Source organism: Phalacrocorax aristotelis, chromosome 12, assembly GCF_949628215.1.
Source record: "Phalacrocorax aristotelis chromosome 12, bGulAri2.1, whole genome shotgun sequence".
Lineage (NCBI taxonomy): Eukaryota > Metazoa > Chordata > Aves > Suliformes > Phalacrocoracidae > Phalacrocorax > Phalacrocorax aristotelis.
In genome coordinates, this window is record NC_134287.1 from 7,691,631 (window position 1) to 7,706,938 (window position 15,308).

The 15,308-nt window shown below is 48.1% G+C and overlaps 1 protein-coding gene across 10 annotated transcripts in view; it reads right to left on the minus strand.

Annotated features, from left to right (window-relative positions):
• Window positions 1–4,651, minus strand: part of LCOR (ligand dependent nuclear receptor corepressor) — a 61,731-nt gene extending 57,080 nt beyond the window's left edge. For 2 of the 10 annotated variants that reach the window (XM_075108038.1, XM_075108034.1), the window contains exon 1: window positions 4,428–4,647. Coding sequence is in view for 2 of the 10 variants with exons in the window: in XM_075108032.1 (XP_074964133.1) it covers window positions 4,424–4,520 (97 nt within the window). In the remaining 8 variants the exon portion in view is untranslated. Of the gene's footprint in view, window positions 1–4,423 lie in introns of all 10 variants that reach the window. The other 8 variants (XM_075108042.1, XM_075108039.1, XM_075108035.1 and 5 more) reach the window with 6 other exon arrangements.
• Between the last annotated feature and the right edge of the window lie 10,657 nt (window positions 4,652–15,308).

Here is a 15,308-nt window from a genome sequence, read left to right on the forward strand (position 1 = left end):
TGCCCTTTGAACTAGAACTACGTTAAACACTTGGAGACTCAAGCCTACTTCCAAAACAATGAGATAACATGGCTACTAACTGTTTGGAAGCAGCACTTAATTCATATCACATACAGGCTGGAACTATACCCAAGCAATAATCAAGATAAGAAAATGTAATAAAGATTTCAGAATTGTTCGACTGTTACACACCTTCTCTTGATTAATAGCATATCTTCCAATACTTCCTGATGTATCATATTTCTTCCACAGGATCCACACTTCAGTCCTAAGTATCTACAGTCATGGAAGACCACCACCATTCAAAACTTAGTACACAGAAACAGATCAGGCACTTAGGTTTCAACCAGCAACAATCATTTTAAAAAAAGAAAAACAGGAAATAATTTCAGCTTATTGTGACAGCTTAAGAGTAAAATCAACAGCTAAGCAGCATCTCAGTGAAACACTGACAGAGCTCAAGATTAGAAATCTTATGTGAATGTTACAGGTTTTCACTTTAAATCATCATTTTGCTCCCAAAACTAGGATCACTGCTGTGTTGCCTCCCTGCCCCCACCCCAGGCTGTAATTCAGACAGGGAGTCTCTAAGTGTATAGCTAATATTTAACAAAGGGCCAAGCATCGCAAGCTAGTAGAAACGCATGCGACCACCTCAAACTATCACTCCAGTAACCAGACGGCAATGCAATGCTATTACTGCCCATGTAAAAGGTGTCAGGAGGGCTTCAGGGATCCACAGGTTCTCTACTCTCTCAAACTCCCCATTCCTTAGCTGATCTGATCTCATCAACCATTTCCAATTCAGCAAGTGCCTGAACAGCAAGTGACTGAAGGCTGGAGGGGAGAGCCAGGAAATCACCACATACATTTGTCTCTAGTTATCTGCTTTTGACCACTGAGAAAGACGCTAACACTCAAGATTGGTACGGAGAGCGCACATGTCCGCATCAAATAGTTATCTGGCATATCATGTCTCTAGAATCAAAGTTCCACCAGGGCATCAAGATGCTGCACGCCACTCCAGGCTACCCTCCTACACTGAGGTTCAACAGCCCAACGCATCTCACTGCAAAGAGAGCTTAGCGAGCCCTTCTCCATGCTTCCCTCCATCCCCTGGTCACAGCACACTGCTCCCTCAGTTGCATCACTGCATCAACAGAACTTGCCCCCCACCAGCCGCACGACCTCCCTCCCCCAAAGAAGTGGCTTGAAATGCACAATGAGGAAGGAAGGTCTAAGCCAGACCAGTTCCCTGAGCTACCTCCCACAAAAAGCTGTGCTGGCACAACCGAAGGTGCAATGCTGTGACAGTTCAAGATGATCCACGTCTCCGCCGCTGCGTTCTCACTCTTCTCCTTTCCACCAGCTAAACATTCTCACCCTCTTCCTTGTGCTAGCACTAATATTTGCTTGACCCCACAGCACGCCAATTCAATGAGCTATATAGAAGAAGATTATTCTACTCCCTCCAAAAGATGACATTTTCTGCTAGTGTAGCTCCCCTGAATTGGCTTCCTGTGGGCAAAGGTGGTCCTTCAGTCCTCCCCTGGTTTTGTTACCCTTAAGAGCACAAGCTTAGTTTGACAAACTGTCATGAAGCCACAGTCCAACAGAGCGGCCTATTGCAGAAGCAACGCACAAGAGGGAAAAGTGAATTATTTAAAGCCATTTTTATTGCCAAATGTACTAGCTCAAACCACAGGCTTTATTTTTTTCTGATTACCACACTGTGTGGTATTAGAATGACTTTTCAGGGAATGATGCTAACACAGAGAACCCCACAGAACTCAGATTTACTTTCAGGACTAAATATGAAAGGATATCTCTGAAGTAACAAGAAGGATTTTCCCACACTCTACTTCCCCGTATTTATCTATCGCCATTTACTGAAGGAACAAATTCTTAAAGACTACAAACAGCCAAGGTGAAACAGAACATTATATCATTTAACAGGTCAGCTACCACGTTTCAAGGAACACTGTCAAAGCTCACTTAAAAAGGCAACAGATACGTATTTGGGGAAGGGGGTTAAGATCACAGAACAGTTTCAGCTGGACATCCTGGGCTAGTGCAATAAACCTTTTATAATTCTTCAAAAAAATATCAAAACCAAAAAAGGTAACAATTAACGCATTTATATGACCCAACAATTGATGCAAGATTCATACTAGGAACAGGGCAGGTCCCGAGATCTCATAAAGCTGATCAATTTGAGGTTGAAACTATTTATGACATACTGCCATCAAGATAAAAGTCACATAGCACTCTTACACTTTGGACTTTATTTTTTTAAAAATATGGTTTTGTACTTTACCTCCAAAAAAATCCCGGTCAGCTCTGCGCTTAACAACGTTCACAATATCTTTTGTCAAACACACACAGAGGGGCTTTCACAGGGGGAAATCGTTTGGAGGAACAAAACATATATCAATTTCAAGCGTGAGGAAGAGATATGGAAGGGACAGAGGAGAAAGTAACTGCTCCAGAAGCTGGTAATTTAAACGGCTTTAGGGAAGTGGAAGAGGGTGTGTATAAATGGGGGTGGCGGTGGTGGTTGGTTCAAGTTTTAGCACTTAGGATTGTCAAAAAAAACCTTTAATAATGTAATATTTTCCCCAAGGCTGTAGATAACACAAACTTCTCTAGCCACCCAAGATTTTCCCAAAAAGCAGCATAAGGAACAGACAGAATTCTTGCATTCTACCCAAACACAAGATCTTCAACAGCAGATTTGAAACTGTCCTTTTTTTCCCTCCTCCCCTCCATTTACTCCTCACCGCTCTCTGGTGAAACCGGGAGCAGCGGGACAGCTCCACTGGAGGCCTGAAGGACCCAGCCACAAAGCAGCAGGGACTGAGAGGAAGGCAGGATGACATGCTGCAAGTAGGGAGTTTGGAAAGGACTAGAACAGGTGATCCCCAGCAGCCAAGGTAAGAAGAGATGAGAAAAGGAGATAGAAGTGAAATAACTCTTGTTCAAGCAGAGGTGGAAGTCAACAAAACGTTCCTAACTTAGCAAAGCTAGAATCAAAATAAACCCCCATAAACTGGATCTAGAAGCATCAATAATTGGTTGGAAAGAAAAACCAGCACTTTCATGCAGAGGCTGAGTTTCTCAGCAACGTATTGCCCTTAAATCGATTTAAGGTTAAAACAAGGTAATTGCTCATTTTAATCTGGAGTTAATAAGCATCGAGCACACACTTTTACGTTACAAAATTTAAACGCTTAGATGAAGCCAGAAATATATACAGCAGCAGTTACAACCCCTGGTGTAACCAAAAATGGTGTTTCAAATCCCTGATAATGAACTAGGATGCTGAGCTAACTGACAATAAGAGGTTTAACTCCACACACAAGGAACTAAAGTGAATCTGTGACTGTTATTACAGATTACCTACGCTGAGCAGTCACTGGCAGATTATGGCCATATTTGCATATTTAAAAATAAAATGAGGGTTTGTGCTCAATTAAAAGCAAGAAGCCAAACAAGAAGAGACGTACCAGTGTTCTGGTTAGAGATTATTTTTTTAAGGTTGTGCTGGAAGTTCATAGTCTACTGATGTCAAACCTATTAGACTGCCTTTGCAGACACCCACCGAATTCCTGGCCTAGAGCTGGCATTTATTTGTATTTTGGGACCCGTGGAAAAGGCCTCGATTTCTCACTAGGGAAGGAGAAAAGAGCAAAAAAATCTGTATTTTGCATGGACAAAGTTACCCAAGATGAAAGGGCATTGGGGAGTTCTTTCTCAAAACACACACCCCAAAATATTTGAGCCTGCACAACAACAAACGCGCACAAGAGAGGAGGAGGGGAATAAAAAAAAAAGGGGGGGAGGGGGGGGAAGAGGAGAAAAGCAATCACACATCCTTTTAACCCCCGCAGCCCCGCTCCCGATTGACGGCGGCCATCCGGCACCCCGACCCACAACTTTCCGCCCCAGCTCCCGGAGCCTCCCCCCCCGCCGGGCCCCTCCCTCCCTCGTCCCTCCCGCCTCGCCTCGGGGCGGCGGGCCGGGGGCGGGCGGGCCGGGCCGGGCTCGCCTCGCCTCCCGCGGCGGCGGATGGGCAGTGACAGGCGGGGCCGCTCCCCGCCGTAAACAAGTTTGAAGGGGACCGCGGTCCGGTGGGGCCGGGCCGGGCCGGGCGGGGAGGAGCGGGCGCGGCGCTGACAGGGGCCGCACAAAAGGGCAGGGCAGGACCCCCCCCCAGCCGCCGCCGCCGCTCCCTCCCCAGCGAAGGGCGGGGCTCGCTCTCGCCTCACGGCGGCGGGGGGAGGGGGCGGGCCCGCAGGCCGCGCCGCCGCTCGCCTCACGGTGCGTGTGTGTGTGTGTGTGTGTGTGTGTGTCCCCGCACGGAGCCTCCCGCCGCCGCCGCCGGGCCCGTCCCGGCCTCCCCCGCCGCGCCGCCTTCCCTCACCTACACAGTGAATGAGCTTGTGTCGCCACGAATCGAGCTGGTGGCGGACGCCGCGCCTCTGGATGGAGCACTGCTGCCGCCCGCACGGGCTCGCCATCTTCTGGGCGGCGGGCGGGGGTGGGGGTGGGGGCGGCGGCGGGCACGGCCAGGGGGGCAGGGACGGGAAGGAAGGGCCGCGCGCGCCGCGCCGCGCCACGCCCACCCGCCCTCAGCGACCGCCTCGACGCGACGTGATCGCGCCACGCAGGCGCCGCCGGGAGCAGACACGCCCCGGCACACCCCGCCCCACCGGCGTCCTCTTCCTGCCGCCGCGCCTGCGCGGCCTCCTCCGGACCTCCGCCCCGCCCGCCGGCACGTGCGGCACGCCCCGCCCGGCCGCTGGGGGGCGCCGTGCCAGGCGGAGGCCGGTACTGCACGGCGCGGCAGCCGACTCTGCTCCGCAGGGGCCTGACGCCACCGAGGGGACGTTCCTCCCCGAGGGGGATGTCGCACTCCGGAGGGGTCACCATCCCCTGAAGGGACATCCCTGAGGGGACGATGCGCTCCTGAGGGGACACAATCCCCTGAGTGGCCGTCACTCCCCTGAGGGGTCACTGCCCTGGAGTGGCCATCCCTCCCCTGAGGGGATGTCGCACACCTGAAGGGTCACTGTCCCCTGAGGGGACATCCTGCCCCAGCAGGGCCACGTAGCTTTCTGTCAGGAAGAGTTGAAATCTCCTCATCTGCTCCACCATGTAGTCAAAAACACCAGTTCTGCTGGTGGCCATGATGAAAAGGAAAGACACTCAGCTGCAATGGCCAAGAGGCCTCCCGCTACTGCCCCTGCGGGAGCAGCTCCCTGACACAACCGCCTCCTGTGTTTTAGCGTCATCCATTTACCCTTCAGCTTTACACCACAAAGACCTCCCTCCAGCATGAGCTCGGACATTGTAAGGGGGTTGATGATGCAACAACACTGGTTCTGGTGGCCAGCAGTGAGTGCCTCGAGAGGCAGAGGACAGGCATGTAGCCGCCTGGTGCCTGTGCAGGAGCAAAACATCAGCACCAGCTTTCTTCAAGCTCGGGGATGAGCTCGGGAAGATGAAATGTCTTACTCCAAGCCCTGCCGCAAGGCCAGGAGTCATGGCCTTTATTCCTCCACCCTAAACAGTGGAGCCATTACCCTCACCTTGCTGAGCCGCACAAAGTTAGGGAGTTTGAAATGCAGAGAGGTCAAAGCTGGCTGTGTGCAGATGTGGTAGCAGGATGCCCCAGACAAGGTATTTCCGGTGGAGATAGAGAAACATTAAAGCAGCTGTTCAGGTGCAGTCACAGCTGCAGTAAGCTGGTTGTCCTATTCAAAGGGAACTCCAAGAGGCACAGAGGAAGTTCTTGGTGCATGTAGGTAGGACAGCAATGAGCCTGTCCTACAAAAGGAGACCAGGGCAGCTCGGTTTGGCTAGTCCGGCAAACGGAAAGCAAAGCTGAGGTGTGATGGCTCTGCCAGCGTACCAGCAAAGCTCCAGAGAGGAAAGGGTGTACATTTCAAGGAAGGGACAGAGCTATCTGAAGCCCAATGATAGCATAAGGACAGATTATTAATTGGCTCTTTTCTTGTGGAGGTCAGAGCATGATTTCTTACTGTAGGAGGTGGAACTTCCCAGAGCAGACAGCAACCTGAGTAGCAAGAGGCAAGAAGCCTGTTTCAAGATGCAGCTTCCTTGTGAAAAGGTCAATGCAAAGCTTGTTTTCATGAGTGGAGCAGCCTGGTTTAGTGACCAGGGAATCCCAGTCCTCGTTTGAAAGCCAGTAGCGGTGGAAAAAAGGAAAGCGTGACCTGTGGAGATTTTCTCTGCTACAAACAGCGGGAAAGCTCTTTGGGCACCTCTGCTCAGGAATGATCCCCTTACCTGCACCTCACTTCAGGTGTTGGCAACATCCTGGTCTTCATTCCACCCCCTTTTCAGTGTGATGAGCCATTGGAGTCTTAATTTCCAGAATCTTTGTGTTGGCAGCAGGGAATCTTCCTTCCACTCAAAGTCCAGACATGCTGCTTGCTAGAGCCAGTTCAGAAGTTTGTTAGGTGCTGTACTAATCACAGAAATACTTCTTCCCTGAGAGGTAGGTGATCTAAACAAAAGGATTGCAACATGAATGCTCTGCACTCCAGCAGAGAACCTCTGTCTCCAGTCTGGATGATAGCTAGAACAGTCGGTGGACAAGCTGCTAGAGGGGCTAGTGGTTGCTGACCTTGCATTTTATCAGTCCAGGGACACCAGGACTAGCCTGCCCACCATGGTCTTCATAAGAGCCTCCCTGCAAGTTCTTCCTTGCAAGATTCTCCTCTTGCTCTGATGCCCACAAAACAAAGTTAGTGGTGGGGAGCTTGCTGTCAGCATGGCTCTTGGCCAGCAAGCTGTTACTATCTTCTTGTTTCTCCTGCACTCAGTTTGCATCCCTGCTGTGACAGGCAACAGGGTCATATGCCGCCAGTCTTAAATTTATCAATCTCCACTTCAGAGCAAATTTGGTTTCTTGCTCCTGCTAAGTCCTTTTGGGAGGCTGCCCCCAAATTTCCATTCCCTAGTGGCTGCAGACCCACTTCTAACACACCAGTGGCCCATGTTCCTCAATCCACTTAGACCCCGGTGGAGCTGAAGTGCTCTTTTAAGCGTCTTTTCTCCCCAGCCTTCCCCTAACACTATTCCGTGCACAGCCTCCGCATGGCCCTCCTTTTTATAGGTGGTCAAGATAAATTCCCATTGTTCCTCCTTCTGCGGCGGTTTGACTATTGCCCAGATGGTATTAGCTGTCCTTCAGACCACCCGATTGGTTTTGAACATACTTTCCTTGAGCAAGCATCAACAGAATTAGGTATGCTTTTCCACAAAGCACGCCTGCCCTCTGGAGAAAGTATGTTGCCTGAAAGTCACATCCTACAACTTTGACTCATAAGCCTTGGTGGCTTTCACTGTTTTGGCTGTGCCCTGAAGCTCTATCACCTGCCCTGTGGCTGGAGGTTAGCACTCCCACGGCAGAGCTAGCAGGAAGGAAGCTGGCTGGCGCATCTCGCTGCAGTTATATTATCTCTAATCTTGACCCCCAGCACTTATTAATAGAGATTCCCAGTTTTGTTGTTCTCTTTTTTGCAATCCTCTGTTCCTAGGCGGATGCTTAGGCAGCAAACTCTTTGAGATAGCCCCACGTTTCTGTTCTGTGCTGGTGCAGGACCTACCAAAAAGCTTCTGATGTCTGACTGGGACACATGTGATCTGTGGTAAAACAATCAGTAGGTGAGTATGAGAATTAATTCATTTTCCAAACCCTGCTGCCCCCTCCCCCCACCCCTTGCAGGGCAAATCACAGACTCTTAGTGTGATAAATACCAACAATTTGGATTTCTTACCCACTGCCAAAGCAAAGAGAAAGAGGATGAGGAAAGCATGAACCAGAGGATCCAGTACCTAAGGCAGGAGAAAGTACTTGAGAGCTAGAGGAAAAGAATGGTCTTGTAATCTAAAAAATGGTTTAATTCCACAGGCCTCCTGTGGCAAAGGGCAAACAGAGGGTCAAGGTCCACTTAAAAAAAGGGCAGCAACATCTGGAATTGCCAGCCAAATCTTTTGTGTTCAGAGGGTGTAAAGAACAGTGGGGCTGGCCTCAGGAGACCCAGCAAGAGCGACAGCTAAGTGAGCAATCAGCAACATACCAAGGCAATAGCAGATCTGACCTGATCCCAGAATTAGGCTGGACCAGGTCTGAGCCTGCACCATGCTGCCACCAACACCATTGGACAGTTTTGTTCAAACCAAGGCAGCTCCACCATTTTCTTGGCCAACACCGTCAGCAGGCCGCAGCAACCGTTCCTCTGCTCACTCCTGCAAACATCTCAGCACAGACTCTGTAGCTGGGATGGAGCTTCGGCCTCCCCCTGCTTCCCCTCCAGCCACGAGACTTGCTGCAGTGGAAGCGTTGTTTCTCCCCTGTTTCACAGTGGCTCCCCTTTGATGTTAATTGTTTGCAGGCAAAGCTTAGTGCAGAACGTAGCTGCTCTCTGGTTCATCTGCTGGTTACTACCGAGCTGCCCAGACCAGTGGAGAAAATGCTTTGATGTTAATGAGCTGCAGACAATTTCACTTAACACCGAGTAGGGCCTGGCATCTCAGAGGCAAGACTTTCCAGGCAGATTCTACAGCAAGTCTCTCCAATATCCGTTTTGCCATAGGAACAGAAAATATGCAGAAAGACATTAGAGCAGAAACCTGTCTTCTCACCCAGTCTTGCACCACACCCAGCATCTCTACAGCTCCAGGCATGCCAGAGGCAGGGATATAGTGGGAATAAAAAATGGCCCCATAGAATCATATGGCCTTTATGGGATTCGGTGGAACCAGGATTTGCCCCCACACACACCCCGTAAACTGCCTGCCTCTCTGGCCCTGCAGTACGAATACACAGAAATGGGAGAAGGGGGTGGACTGTAAATTGCTGATTTGCAAAAGTCTGGTTCCTGTGCGGCTGGCGCTCGAGGCAACTCCGTTCTGAAAGCGGCACCTTCTTCATCAGCAGATGCCTGAAAGGAATGGGCCAGATGCAGTGAAGTGAGACTTGCACAGGCAGCCTTGGACCATCCTCTTTCTTAAGTGGATATGCCAGCAAAACACTCTTCCATAGATCTGCTACAGGCAGCAGCACGCTGACAAGTGCATGCAAACCTACAGGACAGCCATGGGTCCCATCAGAGGCAGGGTATGAGACAGTGTGTAGACGTCTTGCAGCTTCCCAGTGTTCTGTCAGCCTTTGTTGTGGGCCCCAGACAAGGAGGTTGGGACTCCCCCCAAGGGTAGCACCTCACATGCTCGAGGGACAGCCCAGATTAGGCAGAGCTCATGCTGTGGAGGGGTGGCATGGGAAGCAGGGAAAGGTGAGAAAGAATTCTGCCCGGTGGAAACATGGGGTACCGCGGTCTCAGGAAGGCAGCATTGAATCACAAGCACGAACAAAGACAAGTGAGAAAAAAGTCGCTAATTCCATTTTGTAACCCTCTGCCAATCATCAGCAAATTCTATTCACCATATCATACAAACTCAGCTTCTCTCTGCCACTGTGACCTTCTGAATGAAGAAGCAAGGGACCCGGTCCTTGGGTGAGCCCCCAACTGAGCAGAGCCAAGTGCAGACTACATCCCGCCAAGAAGTAAAGCAACAAATCAGACTTCACTGAAGGTTAAGAAGAAGCATGCCTATTCTGAGGAATGTGGCTTAATTCCAATATATTGCCTTTGTTAAATGATTTATAGTAACGAGAGAGAGAGAGAGAGAGAGAGAGATCATCTCAGTTTTCTTGCCAGGACAGGATTGCTCGCTGCAGCAAACTTTGGATTGCAAAGGTAAAATAACACAAGCCAAGACTGAATGCTTGTCCCAGGCCCCTCACAGGGAGGAACTTACACAAATATCTGTACTCCATCCTACACTGAAATAAAACCTAACAAGGGTGATTTTGGGTTTTTTTGCCTGGAATTGAAAAGAAGTGAAATCATAGAGGAGACCATGACTGATTGCAGGCCAAGGAGACACTACTGCAGTTTGGAAAGTCTACCCAAGTCAATGGGAAGACACACAAAATTAACCTTTGACAAGGCATTCAGTGTTTGCTGTGCAGGAAAAGTCACTCCCAAAAGGCCCTCCATCCCGGCAAAGCTTGTGGGCCATATTTTGACACCACAGATACAACTGCACATCCAGCATCCTGCAAGAGATGCGGCTGGCAGATGAGAGGCGGTCAGGTGGAGGACAGCACAGAGCGATGCGTGCTGTGATCTACAGGTAGTGGGAAAGGAAACACTGTGATTTACACCCCAGGGCAGTAGCCTGCAAACCACCGTGGAGTGTGTGCAGGATGGATGAAGAGGGCAGCAATCAGATCCCTTTTTCAGAGGGTTTTAGTATCACGTGCAATAGCAGTTTCACTAGAGATGGACAGACTATCAGCCTGAAAGCAAAAGAGATATTCATTAAGTTTAGGATGGATTTCAGTGCACAAGACAATATGTTGTCAGTAATTGTAACATTAACATAAATAGAAAGCAACAGGTTTGGAAGATGGACAGGAATAATCTGGAGTTTACAGCACAGAGTTTATCCCCATTAAAGGAACAGGAAAGCTGGAGGGTTGAATAAATGGACTAGAAAAAATCACCTTTGTAAGAACAGGAAGGGTGCATGCAGCAAGGTGAACTCCAGGTCATCTTGTAACTTTCACCTGAAACCAGGACAGAGCTGGAAGAGCTGAGCTGTGTGCAGCAAATACAACTTGAGATAGTTCTTTTGTCTTTGAGTAGAGGCTAAATGCAGGTAATGCCATACCTTCAAAAGTCTCAGGATGGGTTAGAAGACAAACAAAAACCAAGAATGGGGATACTGTAGGAAGATAACAGATAAAGCATTTATACACAGATGCCCTCCAAATCCAAATACGTACAAAACCCTCAAGATGAATGTTGCTGATCAATACAACACTGAACATTTTTCCACCCTGGATGTGTCCACAGAGTTCTACAACTGCCCTTAGTAAAGCAGAGCAATGCATGGGACCACAAGGTGTCTTTCCCTTAGGCTGGGGCTGTGTCCAGTGCCCACCACGATCCAAAGAAAGCAGATTCGGTTCAGTTCTGTGTGCCACAGTTCCAGTGCCACTGTCCCTTGTGTACACAAAGCATAGCTCCTCTGCGTGACACTTCTTTTCACACACAACAGCACAGTTGGTCATGTGCATGTGTGACAGATGAGCCATTTCACTGCTAAAGGAATGGATAACTGCTGGGTTCTGCTTTTCCCCCACTCAAGGGGAGAGGGTCAGCTACCTTTGCTCTGTGCCACTGCTGACTGTCAGGAAATTTGGAGGAACTTAACCAAGTTTGGTCTGATTCAGTCAAGTTTTCAAGTAAGGTGGCAATCTCAGTCTAGTTCTAGAGCTCTTAGCAGGGTGATTAGCAGCCAGCACAGACCTGTGGGAGTCAGTTCATTAGGGAGCTTGGCCAAAACCATAAACGCTACAGAAACAGGAAACAACAAAACGGTAACTCAACCAAGCATGCAGGCAGCTCAGAGGAAGGCTTGGGCATCCTAGGAAAAAGGCAAGGGGAACAGACCATTGTGCCTTACAAGCTTTCCACACCAGCAACCTGACAAAGGTGCCCCAAAACAAAGGATGCAAAGAGTTTGAGAACTTCAAGTTGCTTGTGAAAGAGCCCCAAACCTGATACACAACAACAGTAAAGGCAGCACTCAAGAATGTCATCAGGCATTGGTGCCCTGCATTCACAGCTGCATTCAAAACTGCGCTCAATGTTAAACGTATTTATGGTCACTGCGAAGGTGTGAGGGAGGTGCTGGAGGCTCAGCAACAAGCAACTAATTGCGATGGCACTGCCCCAAGAATTTTAAAGCCTTTCAGATATGAAATAATGTAATTATTCAATGCAGTATGCAACTTTCTGCTTAAACTGGCCTTGGTAATCAAGAAGTGAAAAGTGCCAAATATAGTGCCAGTTTCTGAATAGAGATTGAGGGAATTAGGGAAAAATTTCCATACCCATCACCCTGGCAAGAACTCCAGCATGGGTATAAAAAGCTGAGTGCTATTATACACCCTAAGCTGCCCTTAACTAGCAACGACCATAAAATGCTTCTCGTCATTGCCAAAGATGAGGGAGAGCACATGCAGCTAGAAAATATCTCTGCCCTTCTCCAAGGTGGTAGAAGTTTTATTTTCAGTTACAAATGTACATTCAGCAAACTGAAAAAGGACCTGTGAAGGAAGATGTTTTCATGGAGCACAGCCCAGAGCTAGGCACTGAACACGTTAATTTTATTTTAAAAGAAGCAACGACAACAAAAAACCCAAGCCAATGCAAGATCTTGTCTCTTTTCAGTAGGAAGATGATTGCCAGAACAGCAGCCCAAGATGTGAAGCCACAGAAAATTATTCAGTCTACTAGCATAGTGTTTGTCCATGTTCCAGAGAAAAGGGGGGGGGGGGGGAGGGAGGAAGAAAAGGGAGGGAAGACAGGAAAAAAGGGGGGTTAAAAAAGGGGGGGGGAAGGGTGGAAAGAAAAATAAATGAAAAAAAAAGGGGGGGAACCTGAGATTTTGTTTAAACTACCAGAGAACTATTATATATTGACATGTGTCTAAATAACACTGAGCATATACTATTGACCACCTGATTAGGATAGTGGAATGAATAACAGCTGGAGGACTTTAAGAGGTTGTCAGGGGAGAAAACATAATGATAATGGGAGATATTAATTACCCCCATATAGGCCAGGTAGATACCAGGTCAAAGAATGATGCAAAGACTGTATTTTTAGCTCTGATAAATGAATAATTCTTAGAATGACCACTCAGAGGAGCCAAGTGGAGGATGAACTCTTGATTTAGCCACAAGTAGTACATAGGAGGGAATTTGAAACGTAACAGTGAACAGATACATTGCCATAATGAACACAATGTGCTCAAATTCAATATTACTGCAGGAAAGGAAAAAGCAATGAAAAAAGTACACTGCAGTAACTTAAAAGGGAGATGAGTATATTCTCCTTCAAAAAACAATAAGTAAAAAAGTCAGGGTAGTAATTATGAGGAATTTTAAAGTAGCTGATGAAAGGACAAAATGCTTGCAATGACATTGAGACCAGGTATTTAAAGCTTTAAAAGTGCCACCACTCAAAATATGCTAACAAAAAAAAAAAACAAAGAGTCTGGCACAGTTAAACAGCTGAGCAAAGAAGGCATTTAGAAGTAAAAAAAACCCTTCAAAAAGTATAAGTTATGGCCAAAGAAGAAATATAGAAAATCCCAAATTTAAAAACAAAACAAAACCCAAAACCAAAACCACCAAAAAACCTAACCCAACACATTTAGGCCAGCCAAAATAGTTTTTGAACAACAGCTTGCTAAAAACATGAAGATTACTAATAAAATCATGCTTTACACAGTAGGAGGAAGCCTACAGGGAATGAGAGGCTCAACAGCGAGCTTTAAGGGTAAAACAGTCAAGAAAAATGACCTTGACAAGAGGCTACTGTCACCAAATACAGTTGTGCACATCCAAACGCTTTTTGCTAGGTATCGAGTGCTCTGCACTGCCTCCCAGGCAGCCGCAGTTTAACAGCAACGGGTATGTGTACGACTCCCACTAAGTCTTGGTCCAGCCTTGTAATTGCCTCACTCCATTATGTGTCTTCCAGCAGGCTGAAGAAAATAGTGCTGAAATAATAAGGTGGTGACTGGTGGTTTCAGACTGGTTTTCAGTCCCTGTTAATTCACAGATGTTTCGTTAATAGATGACTCTGAAGTGAACAGTCAGAAGGGAAGTACCGAGGTCTGAGGAATTAGCCATTAGGCAAAGCACCATGAGAGGGAGGCAACAAAGACAATACTGAGCCCAGCTTGTGGTTCTTGGAGGGGCTGCTGCTTCACCAGCCTTGCCCTCCCATGGAGATGTTCAGAAACATTGATAGAGATGGGGATTAGGAGAAGAGCTGTCCAGAGTCAGCAGTGTTGGCTGCTGTCACCACTTTCCCTGGCTGCCGTTGGCAATCCAGAGACCCTGTCCTACTCTGACCTGTTCCTTTTATCCAGGCCATTAAGAGCATTGCCTCTCTGGAGTCCGCCTCCAACAGCAACTGGAGGCCTCTGACTTACTAATTTTCCTCCACTGGTGTCTATAATCCGTGACTAGATACACCCTGCAGGTTTCTTCACTCAGGCGAGATTGTAGGTAGCAGTCACAGCCTTGTCCTCAGGTGAAAATGGACCGAAGTGGGATCCAACTATCCAGTAGCCAGGCTTCAAAGGCTATAAAAGCCCAAGCATAGCCTGAACTAGTTCCTCATGCATTGTACCATGTGTTTCCCCAAAGATTAAGATCTTCTTTTGTACATTTAACGTGCTTTTTTTCCCCCACCAATTAAGGACTTTGCCTACATGCTCAGCGCAACCCCAAGCCTCAGAAGTTGTAAGGCCCCTGTGCTGGACTCCGCCTGCCCCGAGGTGCTATACACAGACATTGCCCGCTCTGCGCATCTTCACTGCACCATAAATGTCCCGCATGCGCTTCATGAGACCTTTGATGGCCTGTAGACATCTTGCTTGCCAACCTTACCAGGCCATTTAAGTTACAGTGTCAAGCGCGCCCCCTCTTGGGTTGCGTGGCTAGAGCTGTTAAACTTCAGTTTTCTAAGGATGTGCAGCATTGCTCTAGCGAACAAATGGTATTCTGGATTCCCTTTGCCCCCAGGTACTTGAAGGAGAGCTGCTTTATTTAGGGACAAGTTCTAACTGTCTCTAGGTAACAGAGGAAGTATATTTTCTGCTGCTTATCTACATACTTTCTACCTCTAAAAATAAGCTGTTTGAAGATGCAGTTTCCAGTACTCACCAGTTCACCTGGGAGCAGCGTTTGTACACGATATCAATATAGTACACAATTTCACAACCCTGTAGCTTACCCGTTGACTAAGCCTTCTAACCACACCCAATTTACCTTGCTCGGCATTTTCACATGGGCTTGTGGGTCTCCCTTGAATTAAGCCGGGAGGTGCTAAATACATTTGTCTTAGCAGTGTTATCTCCTAAGGCTCAGCTGTCACCTAACCAAAATCTTCTGAGGGTAAACTAGAAACACCATGTCATTTATCTCCCTCATCCATTCCCGGTACAATTTCTTCTCCTATGATTTTGTGACAGCCTGGGGCCACTGATTTTGTAGGCTTCTTCCCAAGTTGTGCCATTTGCTGCAGTCACATCAGGCGAGCCGGAATCTTGGCAAAGTGGCAATGTGACGAGCCAGAGGATGGTGCACCCCAGCGTGTGCTGGGACGCTCGGTGGAGGCAGAGCG